At 34.4% G+C, this 15954-nt stretch overlaps 1 protein-coding gene across 1 annotated transcript; it reads left to right on the forward strand.

Annotated features, from left to right (window-relative positions):
- The first annotated feature begins 332 nt into the window (after positions 1–332).
- LOC143534042 (GDSL esterase/lipase At5g14450-like) lies at positions 333–3600 on the forward strand. Its single transcript, XM_077028645.1, has 5 exons — positions 333–612; positions 1915–2124; positions 2233–2405; positions 2489–2759; positions 3378–3600. Exons 1-5 carry the CDS (start codon positions 333–335, stop codon positions 3590–3592), a joined length of 1149 nt encoding a protein of 382 aa, XP_076884760.1. The 3' UTR covers positions 3593–3600.
- Positions 3601–15954: the final 12354 nt, after the last annotated feature.

Here is a 15954-nt window from a genome sequence, read left to right on the forward strand (position 1 = left end):
TGGGAATTGTTTGTAAAAGAATGACAAATTTAGAAAACCATTTTTTAAAATGATTATTATGGAAATGTTCCCTTTAATAATCACATTTGTATAAAGACTGGGATGGTGTTTTTTATTTTTTTTATTTACTATTACTATTTTCAGTATTCCCATATTGGTCTATTTGTATTGCTAATAATAAATAACTGAGCAGGTGACAAGCCCTAATCAACCAATTTAAAAAAAGTAAAAAACCATAATCTTCAAGTGCACACCAAGTGTTTGATAAAAGTCCTGACTGAAACTTTTCACTTCATTTCACCAACGTTCATTCACAAATCACAACTGCAACTATGGACTTGAGATCAAGGAACTTAGCAATAGCAACTGGAGCTCTGTTAGTTGCCACATACTCCATTTTCACAGTGTTTATAGAATCAACAATCCCAAATATTAATAATAGTAAGTCAAGTTATTGTCAAGTTCCTGCAATATACAACTTTGGTGACTCAAACTCAGACACTGGAGCTGATGCAGCTGTGTTTGGTCCACTGCCTCTTCCTTTTGGGATGACTTATTTTCATAAACCTGCTGGCAGGTTATCTGATGGGAGGTTAACCATTGATTTTATAGGTACCTTTATTTTAAAAAGTTGGATGAATCTTGATGTTTTGGTTGACTTTAGAGAAGTGGCTCAAATCTTGACAAAAAAGATTCAAAGGTCTAAACTAGGGGTGGCAAATGTGACCCATTGGGTTGAATGGGTTGTAATAAAATGTATATAATGGGTCAGAATGTGTCAAATTTAAAAAAGAAAAGGATCAAAACGGGTTGACATTTGTTGAGGTTCTTTTTTTTTCTTTTTTTTTATGAAACGAGAAAATGGAGGAAACTTTTTAGTTTTTTTTTACTTTTTTAGTTTTTGATTTATATTTCGAGATATAATTTTTTTAATTATTATTTTTGAATATTTTAGCGAGGGTTTCTGAAATGTCAACCCATTTTGACCCATTTCAAAAAAAATAATTAAAAAATCATAACTCGAAATATAAATAATAAATAAAAAGTAAAAAAACTAAAACGTTTCCCCGGTTTTTCTCGTTCCATAAAAATAAAAAAAACGTAAGAAATGTCAACCCGTCTTGACCCGTTTCAATCATTTTCTTTTTTAGTTTGACCCATTCTGACGCATTATATACATTTTATTACAACTCATTCAACCCAAGGGTCACATTTGCCACCCCTAGTCTAAACTTGTTGGCATAAAGATTTGTTTTTTTTAAAGTTATGGTTGAATCTTTAATCTTGAAAAAGAGATTCAAAGACTAACAGTTGGCTAATGGGTTGTCAAAACTAGTCCTGGCAATTTTAACCCACCATTTCAAAACTAGTAACTGAAGCGCTCGGTTAAGCGCGTACTGACATTTAAACACGCGTAGCCTAAGCCGCGTGCTTATCTGACGCCTGAACATGTGTAGCCGGTGCTGAAAACCAGAAGCAAAGCTGAAATGTACAGAGATTTAAAAATATATTTTTTTAAGCCAACCCCTGTTTTGACCCGAACCCGTTCTTACCCGAAACCTGTTATGACCCAACCCATTTCGACCCAACCCAATCCGTTCCAACCCGGCCGAACCCAAGCCAAAATTAACCTTTCTTGATACAACCTGCTCCGATCGTAACACGTTCTGATCCAACCCCTTTCGGCCCAACCCGAACCGAAATAAACCTTTCTTGAATCGACCTGCTCCGACCCTAACCCGTTATGATTCGTGAACCAACCTCGCCCTGACCTGTTTACAAGTCCTAGTCAAATCTAGTAATTTTCTGGTCTGCAACAGGTTTTTTTTATTTTTTTTTTATGAATAACAAGCAGGCCAACTATTATCACCAAAACTACATTTATGAATTATGAATTCGAACCAATATGTGCAGCTGAAAAATTAGGCTTACCTTATCTAAGTGCATATGTGGATTCCATCGGAACAAATTTTCGACACGGTGCAAATTTTGCTGTAAGTGGAGCCACCATTCAGCGCGCGGATGCTTTGATGCTAAACAAGACTTTTAACCCTTTAACTATTCCTGTACAACTGTCACAGTTTCAACAATTCAAAAGGCGAGCTTCCGATTTGTATCTTGAAGGTATGCATATGCATATTAATAGAGATAAGATTTACAAATAATTTCTATCACATATTATGTCATGTAGCATCCGGTGTGATATTTAATAAATATTTAACCACATTATAGCAAAAAGTAGCGAAATTAAAGACCGGCTTCCAAGGCCCGAGGATTATGCTCGGGCCCTTTACACATTCGACATAGGACAAAATGATCTTCATGCCGGGATTACAACAATGAAAGAAGAACAAGTGAAGACCTATATTCCCGCCATGATTAATGACTTATCTTCTGTTATTAAGGTATTACATTTAGATGTTTTTCGGTTTCATTAATGTTTCTTCAAAAAAATAATAATGTGTTTATTTTGATGGTTTTTTTATAGAAACTTTATGAAGGAGGAGCAAGAAAATTTTGGATTTATAACACGGGTCCAATCGGGTGCTTACCATTTTTTGTCAAGAATTATCCACCAGCTCCCGGGAATGCAGACAAAATCGGGTGTGTGGAATCATACAATGAATTAGCACAAGAATTTAATAAACAACTCGAAGATGAGGTGTCAAAACTCGGATTACAACTTCAAGAGTCGTCGTTGGTGTATGTTGATGTTTATTCTCTCAAGTATTCTCTCATTAGTGAACCAAAAAAGCATGGTAAGCTACTATTTTCACGATGTTAAGTTAACACGAAATTTGCGGTTCGGACCAGTTTTGGGTCAAACCTATGAGCCAGTTTAGCCAAACGGGTTGTGTTTGTGTCAGCACGGCCACAGGTTGATTTGTTTAACTCCTTTGTATATTTTTTAAAATATTTTTTAATGTGTTTTATGTCATAAATAAAGTTGGTTGGATAGTTTATGTCAACACTCAAAGTTAAAAACGTTACGTAATATTTTATAATTAAAATATAATTGTTTTATGCACATTTATATTTTTGTCGCAAAATTATTTTAAAGTATTAATATGTGAAAATAAAAAAAAAAAATCAGGTTCAACAGGTCATGCTTGTGTCAACCTGCGAATATTCGTGTAGTTTTGGGGTTCATGTGTCTGACACGATTTTCGAGTTCGTGTCATGATCGGGTCCATATGTCTGACACAATTTTTGGGCTTGTCTGATTGGAACCACCAATAATCTACCCTTTTAATTTTAAATTCTTTTTATTGGTATACCCCTTCCCACTGGCGTATGCCAAGGCGAAACTGTCAATTGCCAAACGCGCCTTTTTTCCAAAAGATTATTGGTGACTATTGATGAAGTGGAATATGCAGGCTTCACGGATCCGTTAGGGAAATGTTTATTATGGGAAGATGTGGACGTTATGAAAGCTTGCGACAACCCATTAGAGTATATTAACTGGGACGGTATACATTATACGGAAGCCGCTAACAAATGGGTAGCTGATCACCTTCAAGACACGTTTGTAAATGCATCCAAGATACCCCTAACCGAATCTTGCTGGCCTGTTTCGGGTTCTCATAGATAACGTTAAAAGACTGATGTTTAAGATTCTATAACGGTTCTCTTGTTTTTGGATACTTGCAATTTCTTTTGGAGTAAACTCCGGTTTTTGTCCCTGTTATTTGCCAAAACTGCGGTTTTAGTCTAATAGTTTCAAATTTGCGATTTTCGTCCATGTGGTTTCATTTCACTTGCAATTAAACCCGAATTCATTAACTCTGTTAAGTCTGGTTGTTAAACCCATCAGCGTGCCCCTCACGTGAGGGGCAGTTTTCTCCTTTTTCTCCCCAAATGAAACCTAGTCCTAATTTGCAAGCCCCTTCACATGAGGACCTGGGGTGTATTTAGGAAAAAAAGGACAAAAATGCCCCTCACGTGAAACTGGATTAAGGTCGGAACACGTTAACGCTGAATTTAGAACAAGTTAACAATTTGGACGAAATTGGCAACGGTTGGGAAACATCAAGGTCTAATTGCGAAAAAAAAATATTTTTGGATGAAATTTGCAAATGAGACCAAACCTCAGGGACGATTTTGATACTTTACTCATATAATAAAGAAAGAGTGAAAAGACATGTCTACTCCTGACTTAACAATTAAATTTAACGGGGTTAGTGATTTGGATGTAATTGACAAGAATTGAGAAACGTGGATGGCTCATATGCAAAAAATAAACTTTTTAGACTAAATTCGCATTATTTGTTAAATCACAAGAACAAATATGAAACTGTATAAATAGTTCTAATAGTTAATAAATTATACTTAATACAAAATAGAAAGAGGTAAATTAGCTAGAAAATACTTCAATTAAAAAGAAAAAAAATATGTGTGAAGTTATGGGCCCACAAGAAGTTATCAAGTGTCAATTCTAAAGCCAAATTTGAAACTTAGGTGCATCTTAGCCATTGGATCTACCAAACTGTTGAAGGCTTGATATTAGATACTTTTTTTTAATTAAAAATCCATAAACTATTACTAACTTTTTTTAATAATAATAATCCATAAATTTTTAAAAGATTTAATATCTAATTATATATTTTTTTATTTTTAAAATAGTTCTTTTGTTTAAACCCATTAAACGGTTAAAAAAAAACTAAAACAAAAAACCGTCAAATCCACCAACCCAACCAACCGCGCCTTGTCTTTAACGAAAACCGTAGCTAGCCGTTATTTCTAAAATTAAACCAATTAAACTAGGCTACAAATATCTTTTGTGTTCCTTTATTTTTAAGGTTTTGATTACTACTATTATTATTATTATATTTTTCGTAAGAACACATGCATATATTATATTGATGGGTAATTTAATTTCAACTCAAATTCGAAAGTAGAAAAGACTTCCACTTTTATTACAAACAAAACATAAAAATTAAGCAAAAACAACCAGTAGGTAAGAAGTACTTATGAGGTCGATAACTAGGTGGCCATCGGAGTACCATGAAAAAATTTACTCTCCATGAGGCGGTTCAGCCTAGGGATGAGCTCGATACCCTACCGGTACTGACCGGTACCGGTACCGAAAATCCTGATCCCGAAAATCGCAAATTTTTTGTACCGGTACCGGTATTTAAGGTAAAATTCGGGAAATACCGGTACCGTACCGTACGAGTCCCGAAAACTCAAAACTTTGGTACCGATTCAGTACCAAATCGGTACCGGTTCGGTACCGCTATCAATCAGTACCATACCGATTTTTACTCGTCCCTAGTTTAGCCTGTCCAAACACGGCCAACAAGCCCCCCTTATCCGAATTTGAGTCTCAAAAGTTGAAAATAACCTTAAAATCACATGGGTGTGTGTTTATTATTATATTCGCTTTCGCAAATTGACTCGACACCAAAAACACCATAACAACTTCTAACGGAATATTCCATATTCGTCGGAATCCCATGACTTATAGTGAAAATTTGTTAAGGGTTGAATGTGGGCTTCATGCAACTTGTGTCTAGTAAAAATGGGTCGGTTAACCATAGGTCCATTAACCGTCGTTGGCTATGTGTCGGTTTTGGTTAAGTTCGGTTATTTACCCAGTGTATTCTTTTTCCTTGTTCTAGTCGAAATTAGTTCAGTTATGATGTTCCAAGCTCAAATATAAAGTTTTGAAGTAGAAATATGCTAGTCCGAAGCTAATTACGGTGTTCCAAGCAATGTTATAGACAATTACAACATAAATTTAAATGTTTGAAGATGGAAATATAGAAGTATAAAAGACGGAATACATGTATAAAATCCGGAAAAACATAAACATTCAAGGTTCGGTTTGGTTTCGGGGCAGTCCGAAGCTAATTAAATGTTTGAACTGCAGATTATGTCCTTTATGTTTGAGGTGAATTCCACATTATGTCCTTTAAGTTTGATAAGTGCAGTGACTGTCCCTCAACTTCAAAAACCGTTGCGGTTTATGTCCTTTAGATGACAGACGTTAACTTAAGCCGTTAACTGTAAAACAATTGCCACTCACATGAGGGTAAGATCGTATTTTTAGCCCCTGAATTTCAATATATTATTATAAATCCCTATTATTATAAATCCCTATTTCATTCATGTCGTTTCATATTTCTCCTAATTCTCCAAATTAGGGTTCAATGGTGTTTCTTCATCTGAAAGGCATGGCTCAAATCAACATTCGTGATGTACTCGATCAAGACGAAGTGAATGAAATATATGGTAAGCCAACAACTTCTTTTATTATAGAAGAATTTATGATTTCATAACTTGTTTTGTGTTTAATCGAACTATATATTGAATACAGGAGGTAATGTTCATCTTTTTTCCATACACTTGCATCATGGGGGTTATTTTACTCGATTGCCGGGGCGAAGATACGTTGATGGTAAAGAATCGTTCATTGATTTGCTAGACATTCAAAGGTTCTCGGTGCATGATCTAGAGCGTGTGATGGTAAAGCTAGGGTATGTTGATAGTCAGGGTATTTACTACCACTTTCTAATACCCGGAGATGATTTAGATTTTGGTCTTAGAGCTTTACGTAGTGATTCTGATGTTTTTCCTTTGTCTAAGTTTGTGCGAGACACTAACTTGATTAGTGTGTATACTGAACATGGAGCTACCAATATAAGTCATGCGAGTGAGTCTAATGTTATTTTCAATGAATCTGGTCAAGAGATTGCAAATCATAATCTGATTGAAAATAGCACTATTGAGGTTGAGAATGAGACTGAAAGTGATAATGAGGGTGCTGATTCCGAAGACAGTGATTTCATTATTGAAGAGGAGAATGGTGTTGTTGATATTGAGGTTGATATGAGGGATTTTATGTTGAATGTGGATGCAAATGTGGAGGTTCCTTTACTCGATTCAAATGAACATCAATATGAGGATGATATTGAAGTGTTAGACAATGATTTTTATGATAGTGGGACAGATTATGATGAGCAAGTTGCTAGCATAAGAAAAAGGAAACTGAAGTATCTTAGGAATACAAATGAAAAAAATGCAAACTTTTACCTTGGGCAGATATTTGGGACTAAAGAAGAGGCCAAGAAAATGGTCAAGGAACATTCAGTTGCAACAAGAAGGCAACTTAAAGTGGCCAAAGATGATCGATTAAGGTTCAGAGTAATATGTGAAGGGGATATGCCAACTTTTGAAATAAATGAAGATGGAGTCCACATTCAAGGTGTAGGTAAAAATGACAGTTCTAGCAAAGGTAAAGAACCAAAAGAAAGAAATGTTGGTGGCAGGGGTAAAAAGACAGATCCAGATAAATATGTTTGCCCTTGGAAACTTTTGATATCTTGGGATGTTGAATCTGAAAGTTGGATGGTGAAGACTTATTGTCAAGATCATAAATGCTTACAAAGCCGAAGCATTAAAGCATGCACTTCTTCTTTTATTTCTGAAAAACTAGTAGACCAACTAGCAGAAAATCCATATATTCCTGTCAAGGCAGTTCAAGATCAATTTCAAAAAAAGTTTGAGGTTGGGATTTCTAGAACAAAAGCATTTAGGGCCAAAGAAAAAGAAAAGATGCATCTACATGGAGACTACCGCGCACAATACGGGATTCTTAGAGATTATATTGAAGAACTCCAAACTACAAATCCAGGTACCACAGTGAAATTAGAGGTAGAAAGATTCACAGATCCAACTTTAGGAACTCGAAAATTTAAGAGAATCTATATTTGTTTGGGGTCTTTAAAACAAGGATTTAAGTCAATTGGAAGAGACCTTTTAGGTCTTGATGGTGCTTTTATGAAAGGTCACTTTCCGGGTCAAGTTCTTACAGCAGTTGGTGTTGACCCCAACAATTGCATATATCCTCTTTGTTATGCTATTGTAGAAGCTGAAACTCTTGACTCTTGGACATGGTTTCTTGAGTGTCTTGGTGATGATCTGGAATTAAATGCAAGGTCAAACTTCACATTTATCAGTGACAGACAAAAGGTTAGTGAAACAATCTTATGTTTAACTATGTTAATATTTTATAATATATGAGTTTTCTATAAGTATATTACGATGTTGTAACAGGGCATTCTGCCAGCGGTTGCAAATGTTTTCCCCTGTGCTGAACACAGGTATTGTGTTAGACATATAATTGAGAATATGAGAAAAACTTTCAAAGGAAAAGTATATCAAGACATGGCATGGAAACTTGCTACTGCAACTACGGTAATTAAGTTTCAAAAAAGATAATGGATGAGTTGAAGAATTTCAACAGTGACGCCCATTTGTGGTTCTTAAATATCTCTCCTGAACATTGGTCTAGATCTCACTTCTCAGGTATGCATTGAAAATATGCATTTGAGCAAGATTTAATGCATTAAAAAGACACATTTGCTTTGAGATTTTAAGAAAATGCATTGAGCTAACTGAGATGCTGAGTAATATGATTTAAAATGCTATTGTAGTATATGATGTGATTGCCAATTTTTTAATTATTTATTCTCATTTATTGTAGTTGAATTTGTCAAAGTCTCAACTACTACACAACTAAATATGATTAAATATGCTCTATTCTAAATGTAAAATAGTATCATTAGCATTTATTTTACTGTCAAAAAGTGCATATGTAGAGGCTTTGATTAAGATAGCTAGGATTGATCATATTTGTATTATTAGATAAGGAAAATATGGTCAGACCCGATTCCGGCCCTACCCGACTCGGACCTGTTTAATGGTATTCTTAGTAAGGATGAGAAAATTCGGTACCGGTACCGGTACCGATTTGGTACCGTCGGTATCAAAGTTTTGAGTTTCGGGATCGGTATGGTATCGGTATTTCCTGAATTTTACCTTCAATACCGGTACCGAACCGAATATTTCGGAACGGTATTTTCGGTACCGGTACGGCACCGAGCTCATCCCTAATTCTTAGGACCCGAGAACCAACCATATTGTGAATAACCGGGTCAGGTCTTGCGGTTCTCGCGGGCCTCACTCAATTTATGCTTACCCCTATCCAAGATCTCCCCCTCTCAAACTGGGTGTTAATTTTATTTCACCATCTAAAAGAAATTTTCTTGCTCTAATAATTGTTTAGGTAAGTAATGATGTATTGCTAAACAATATGTATTGAAAATAATTGTTATTATGCATTTCAATTTATGTGTTGGATGGTCACGGGTAGGGCCGTTTCTGATGTGTTGCTCAATAATATGTGTGAGCAATTGAATTCCAAGCTACTAGATGGAAGAGACAAGCCAATCATCACAACATTAGAGTTTATTAGGGAGTATTTGATGAGAAGAATAGTCAATGTTTTAAAGGTAATAGATAGATCCGATGGTCTACTGACACCCTATGCCACAAAAGTATTAGAAACAATAAAGAAAGAAGCTGCTAAATACTCTGTGATTTGGAATGGAGGGGAACATTTTCAGGTGAGTGGCCCATTTGGTGATCAGCGTGTAGTAGATTTAAGTCAAAGGTTGTGTGCATGCAGGAGATGGGAGATAACAGGTATACCGTGCAGGCATGCGGTGGCTGCAATGTGGAATATGCAGGCCAATGGAAAACAATGTATGATCCCTGAAAAATGGGTAAACCCTATTTATATGATGGAGACTTGGAAAAAAGTTTATAGCTTCAAAGTATTTCCAATCAATGGTTGGTCCATGTGGCCAAGGTCTCAAGTTCCTACCATCCTTGTCCCACCAAATCATCACAAACCAACTGGAAGACCAAAGAAAGTGAGGAAGAAATCAATAATTGAACTGGAAGACATCACAAAAGGTAACAAATTATCAAAAAAGAATTCAACCATGACTTGTAGCAAATGTAAGCAAAAAGGCCATAACATCAGAAGTTGCACAAGCCAACAAGGTTAGTGTTTTGGATCAGCAACCGTGACGGGTAGTCTTTTGGATCAACAACCTTTTATTTTGGGAAAAATATATAGTATTTTGGTAGTATGTTTTGGATTAATGGCTTGTATTTTGGATAATGTTTGGTATTATGAAAGTATCCTTTTAATATATTCGGGTTTTAATGTGTGTAATGTCTACTTTGTTAAATATTGATTGGGTTAAAAAGACAATATTACCCTTATGTGAGTGGCAAGTGTTTTAGAGTTAACAGCTTTAAGTTAACGGCCGTCACCTAAAGGACATAAACCGCAACGGTTTTAAAGTTAAGGGACAGTCACTGCACTTATTAAACTTAAAGGACATGATGTGGAATTCACCTCAAACATAAAGGATATAATCTGCAGTTCTGTCAATAATGGTTTATTCATATTTGAAATTTTTAGAACTCTATCTAAATTTCGATCCAAATTAGAGATGTTCCCATCCGATCACGTTCTATCCGATTCAACTCAGATCGATTTCGGATAGATCCAAATTAAACCGAATAACAATTTTTCCTAATTTTTTGTTCTCATTTATTTTCATAACTTTTGGTTTCGGACATTTTACTACTTATAAAATCATAATAACCATACAAAACCGGAAAATACAAAATCGTCTTGAACCCAAATTTTCAAACTTCAAAAAATAGTCTAAGTTAATTCTACTAACAAAAATATCACATTCTTATTCGAGTTAAACAGATATCTAAATAACCTAAGCTTTGGCTTGATTAAGGCACTAAACAAGCTCTCGCTCTCATAACTCAAAACGTGCGTAAAAATATATATATAAATTAATAATCAATAAACGTGTACTCGAGCTCTCGCAAGTCAAATCGAGCAAGCGACAAGACATTTAAACAAACCATAACTAGAACACTTTTTTTGACTTAAAACTCCTTACTGAAACTTTTACTTAAATTCACCAACAATTATTCACAAGTCACAGCCTGTCAGCCTGCAACTATGAGCCGGAAAACAAGGAGTCTAACAATAACATTTGGAGCTCTGCTAGTTGCTACATTCTTTATTTTCACATTGTTTATAGAAGCCAGAATTAATAATAATAATAATAATAATAATAATAATAATAATAATAATAAGTCAAGTTATTGTCAGTTTCCAGCAATATACAACTTTGGTGACTCAAATGCAGACACTGGAGGTGGTGCTGCTTTGTTTGAGCCAATGCCATTTCCTTAGGCTGAGGGGTGTGGGGGGCTCCAACGGGGGCGCGAGTGGGGGCTCCAGCCAATAATATTGTGACGTGTGGCAGAGAGAGAAACTGGATAAAGTGGGTGTTGGAGCCCCCGCTGGAGCCCCTGGCCCTGGTGTGGAGGGGCTCCAGCAGGGGCTCCAGCGGATTTTTTTTTTTATTTTTTTATAAATATATTCAAAAAACGTATTATTAAAAAAACTCATAAATTATTAAAAAAAACACACATTTTTTTTAAAATTCAAATTACAAAAAAAAACATACTAAAAATTAAACAAACAATAATACTTAATAATAACACTAATCTAATACAAGATCATCGGGTCGCCCCGCCCACAAATGTTCAACCAACTCATGTCGAAGATCCCCGTGTATCTCACGGCTCTAAAAAAAAATGTGTGTTTTTTTTGAAGAGAGGTAAAACCGGGAAGACCCCTAGCATCCTCCCTTTGTTGAAAAAAGGGATACCGTGCCTCTAAATCACTTGCTATACGCATGAACAATTGTCTGCTCATTCGGAAACGAGTTCGAAAATCCGACTCCTCGTATACCGGTTGAGGGCTAAAATAATGCCTAATCAAAGTATCGTTAGCACCCGATCGATCACGATCACGAGGTGGTGCTCTAACCCTCGGGACTCGAGGTTGATGGGCTTGATTTTGCAAGAGATCGACCACGGTTGCGGTCAAAACTCCCCCTACATGAAGAAGCAAATCATCCTCTTCGGATGAGTCGGAATCAGACGAGTACCACGACATTTTTTTAAAAAAAAGTTGAGATGATGAATTGATTTTGGGTGAAGGTTTGAAGTTGTGGTATAAAAATGGGATGAAATGGGATATTATAAAAAGAAAAAACGTTTTTTTTTTTAAATTAAATAAGAGCCAACGGCTCTTTGTCCCTTCCCAAGGTCACTTTTATGCCCTCCGCAGCCGCGACCCACCTTGCGCCTGCTTTGTTTTTCGTGCTCGCGCCCCTCTCGCGCCCCTCTCGCGCCCCGGTGGTGTGGTACTCGCGCCTGGGGGCGCGAGCGGAGGGGCTCTCGCGCCCCCGTTAAAGCCCCACACCCCTCAGCCTTATGGGATGACATATTTTCATAAAGCTGCTGGCAGGTTTTCTGATGGGCGTCTAATCATTGATTTTATAGGTAAATTTTAATTTATCGCTTGTATTCTGTTTCGATGTAATCACTGTCTTTCGTAATTTAATTTTAACAAAAAAATATTAATTAAATAATAATTTTATAATTTGTGCTAAGCAGTGTTTACGGCATAATAATCAAAAGCGCTCGCTAAGGGCGCCTAGGCGCTAATTTTAGTAAAGGCGCAATTTCAACGGCTTGCCATACTTAAGGCGTAATTATAGGAGGTTAATATGGTTTTGATATTTTATAGACACACACACACGCACACACACACATATATATAGGGTAAGGTTAAAATGAAAACCCACGAAAACCCTATGTAACATCGTTTTTTTTTTGTTACATGTAATATATGTTGTAATTTAATACAAAACATTGAAACATCAAAAAAAAAATGTTTTGCTATTTTTTAACATTTTTTTACTAATTTTTATATATGTTTTCAGGAGAGAGAAAAAGTTATATTTATATTTACATTTTTTATTCACTTTAATTGTGGACCACAAGATTTAAACATTAATTAAAAACATGTGGTTGAGAATGGGTTTTTAGAGTTTTCACAACTCAAGTGGGTTTTCATTTTATACTTAGCATATATATATATATATATATATATATATATATATATATATATATATATATATATATATATATATATATATGTTTAAGTTCAGGAGAGAAATGAAATTACTGTGAGAAATGAATATGAGCCACTAGTTTTATTTCATGTTTTAAATGTTTAAAAATAAATGAAAAAAATATAAATACAACAATAAATGCATTATCTCTCTTCAATTAATACAATTAGTATAACCATAATAAATCTCTCTTTTTCAATTAATCAACTAATATAACCATAATAAATCCTCTCTAATTAATAAATATCATAATATAATATTTTTTTTTTAATTGAAATACTTAGAAAAATTATTGTTATAAATAATAATAAAAAAATATCATACAAATGTGTTAATTAAATATAAACAATAAATATACAACCTACACAAAATTATATAACCTACACTTGTTTTGAGCAATAAAAACGTACAACATAAAAAATAGTATACAACTTTCATATGCAATTCGACATCAACAATTATATAAACTAGACAAAGATACACATATCCTATATGTGTGTAAATTATATGTTTTTCGTGTGCAGGTAATATGTTTTCTTATTCTTAGAACAAGTGTATGCTATATGTTTTTTGTGTAGGTTGTATATTTTTTATTGATATTTAATGCTAACATATGTAAGATAGTTTTTTGTATTATTCATCACAATGTACCTACGTGTTGATGGATATTGATATATTGAGTTGGAAGAAAATTGGTTTTGTATAGAAAAAAAATTTAATGTATGAACAAATTGTATTTGTGTAGGATAAATTTTCGACTGTGGGTTATATGTTTTCGTGTGTAGGTTATACGTTTTCGTGTGTGTGTGTAGTTTATTGATGCTGAATTTTGTGTGTCGGTTATATGTTTTTCGTGTGTAGGTTATATGTTCTTGTGTAGGTTGTGTACTTTTTTATTGATATTTAATGCAAACACCTGTAAGATAGTTTTTTGTACTATTCATCACAATGTAACTACGTGTTGATGGATATTAATATATTGAGTTGGAAGAAATTGGTTTTGGATAAAAAGAAATTTTAATGTATGAATAAATTGTACTTGTGTAGGATAAAAATTCAAGAAAGAAAAAATAAGTTATAAAAATAAATGAATTCTTAATATTTTCCAATTATAATAATTTGATTAGTTATATTAATTAAATAGATAACTATTATATTTATTAGTTATATTAATTGAAGAGAGAGCATGTATTAATACTTTCCTAATTTATCTTTAAGCATTTAAAACTAAATAAAACTAGTGGCCCATATTCATTTCTCACAGTAATCTCATTTCTTTCCTGAACCATCCCCTATATATATATATATATATATATGTATATATATATATATATATCTTTTGATTGATAATTAACTCTATATTTCATAAAGCAAGAAGGTTAACAAAGGCTACCACCAGAAGAGTCGAGATTAGTAACACTAAAGTTAAGCATGCTTATTTATTGATTTTTTAAATAATGAGTATGATGATGTTAATAAAAAGCTCGGAACTTTTAACTTCTGGCTTTTGTTACTATTTATTACTTTATGAAAAGTTTGTTTACAAGTATAAACATTTTTGTTATTTTTTTGGTACATTATATCGATGATTATGGTATTGGAATATTTTGGTATTTGAAAAAAGTGATATATTCCGTTACATAATATATTTAAATCTTTTTATTTAAGTGCGCCTTTTTTTTCCGAGGACCACGCTTTTTTTTGCGCCTTGCGCCTAGGCCCTCGCAAAGGCGTTTGCGCCTTGAATGTGCCTAATGGATTTGATTATGGTTTGCGATGTGCGTATATAATGTATATATGTGTCAGCCCGCAAGGGCAAAAGTGAAATTGCGCTAATTTTGGCGTTCTTTTACTAAGTTTGTGAAAATAACGTTAAAAATCGAGGAAGAGAAAGGTGCATGCACCAATCAACCGGTGTCCTAGTGGTTGAGTGCTATTTGCCTTATGTCCAAGGCTTGATGCAAAACTACTGTCGAGCCGGGGGTCTCACCGGAAGCAGCCTCTCTATTCCTGTGAGGTAGAGTTATGACTGTCTACATCTTACCCTCCTCATACCCTACCATATTTTTGCTATTGGTGGGATTTACCGAGTATGACGACGATGCTGATGATACTTTAAGTTTGCTGCTAAAAGGGTTCTGTTTAATTTAAAGAATTAAGTTGGGTTGATTCTTGAGAAAAAAGATTTAAAGGTCTTAACTTTTGAAATATATGACGAGAACTCGAGTTCGGCTCGTTTTAACTTACGAGAGATCGAGCTTCGTTTTGAGTAGTTTTTCTAAATCTAAAGCTCGGCTCATAAGTTGTTTTTCATGCTTGGACTAGGCTCGTTTATTTTTATTAATGGATTTACATACGTTTTAAATTATTTTTATATACTTTTAGAAAAAGTTTAAACAAGCCAAAGGTCGGCTTGAGGTCTGCAGTTCGGTGCGGAATCAATACTTGAAAGTCAAAAAAGTATATACATACATACAACTCCAGAAAAAGTAAAACTTAAAAAATACGCAAAAGCTTGTTAAGGCTCGATGAGCTTAAACGAGCTTCTCTTTGAATCTTTACAATGAGATTCAAAGGCTAACGCAATAACAAACATGCCAAATATTATTACAAAACTATATTTCTGAATACTGGTTTAAATTTGTGAACCAATATGTGTAGCTGAAAAACTAGGCTTGCCATTTCTAAATGCATATGCGGATTCTATCGGGACAAATTTTCGACATGGTGCAAATTTCGCTCTAAGCGGGGCCACCATTCAGCCGCAAGATGCCGTGTCGCTAAACAAGACTTTCAAATTTATAACTCTTCCTGTACAAGTGTTCGAGTTTCAACGATTCAAAAGGCAGGCTTCCGATTTATATCTTGAAGGTATATGCATACATGTTTTTTGTCATTTTAGTGTCACAGTTTCAACATTTAATAAATCTTTCTAAACATGTTATAGAAAAGAGTAATGACATTAAAGACCGTCTTCCAAGACCCGAGGATTATGCTCGCGCCCTTTACACATTCGACATAGGACAAAATGATCTTCATGCCGGTGTTATATTAACGAATGAAGAACAAGTGAAGGAAT

This window comes from Bidens hawaiensis, unplaced genomic scaffold (assembly GCF_021521415.1).
Source record: "Bidens hawaiensis isolate Kalapana, Puna unplaced genomic scaffold, B.hawaiensis_p1.1 tig00010056_1, whole genome shotgun sequence".
In the NCBI taxonomy this organism is placed as follows: domain Eukaryota; kingdom Viridiplantae; phylum Streptophyta; class Magnoliopsida; order Asterales; family Asteraceae; genus Bidens; species Bidens hawaiensis.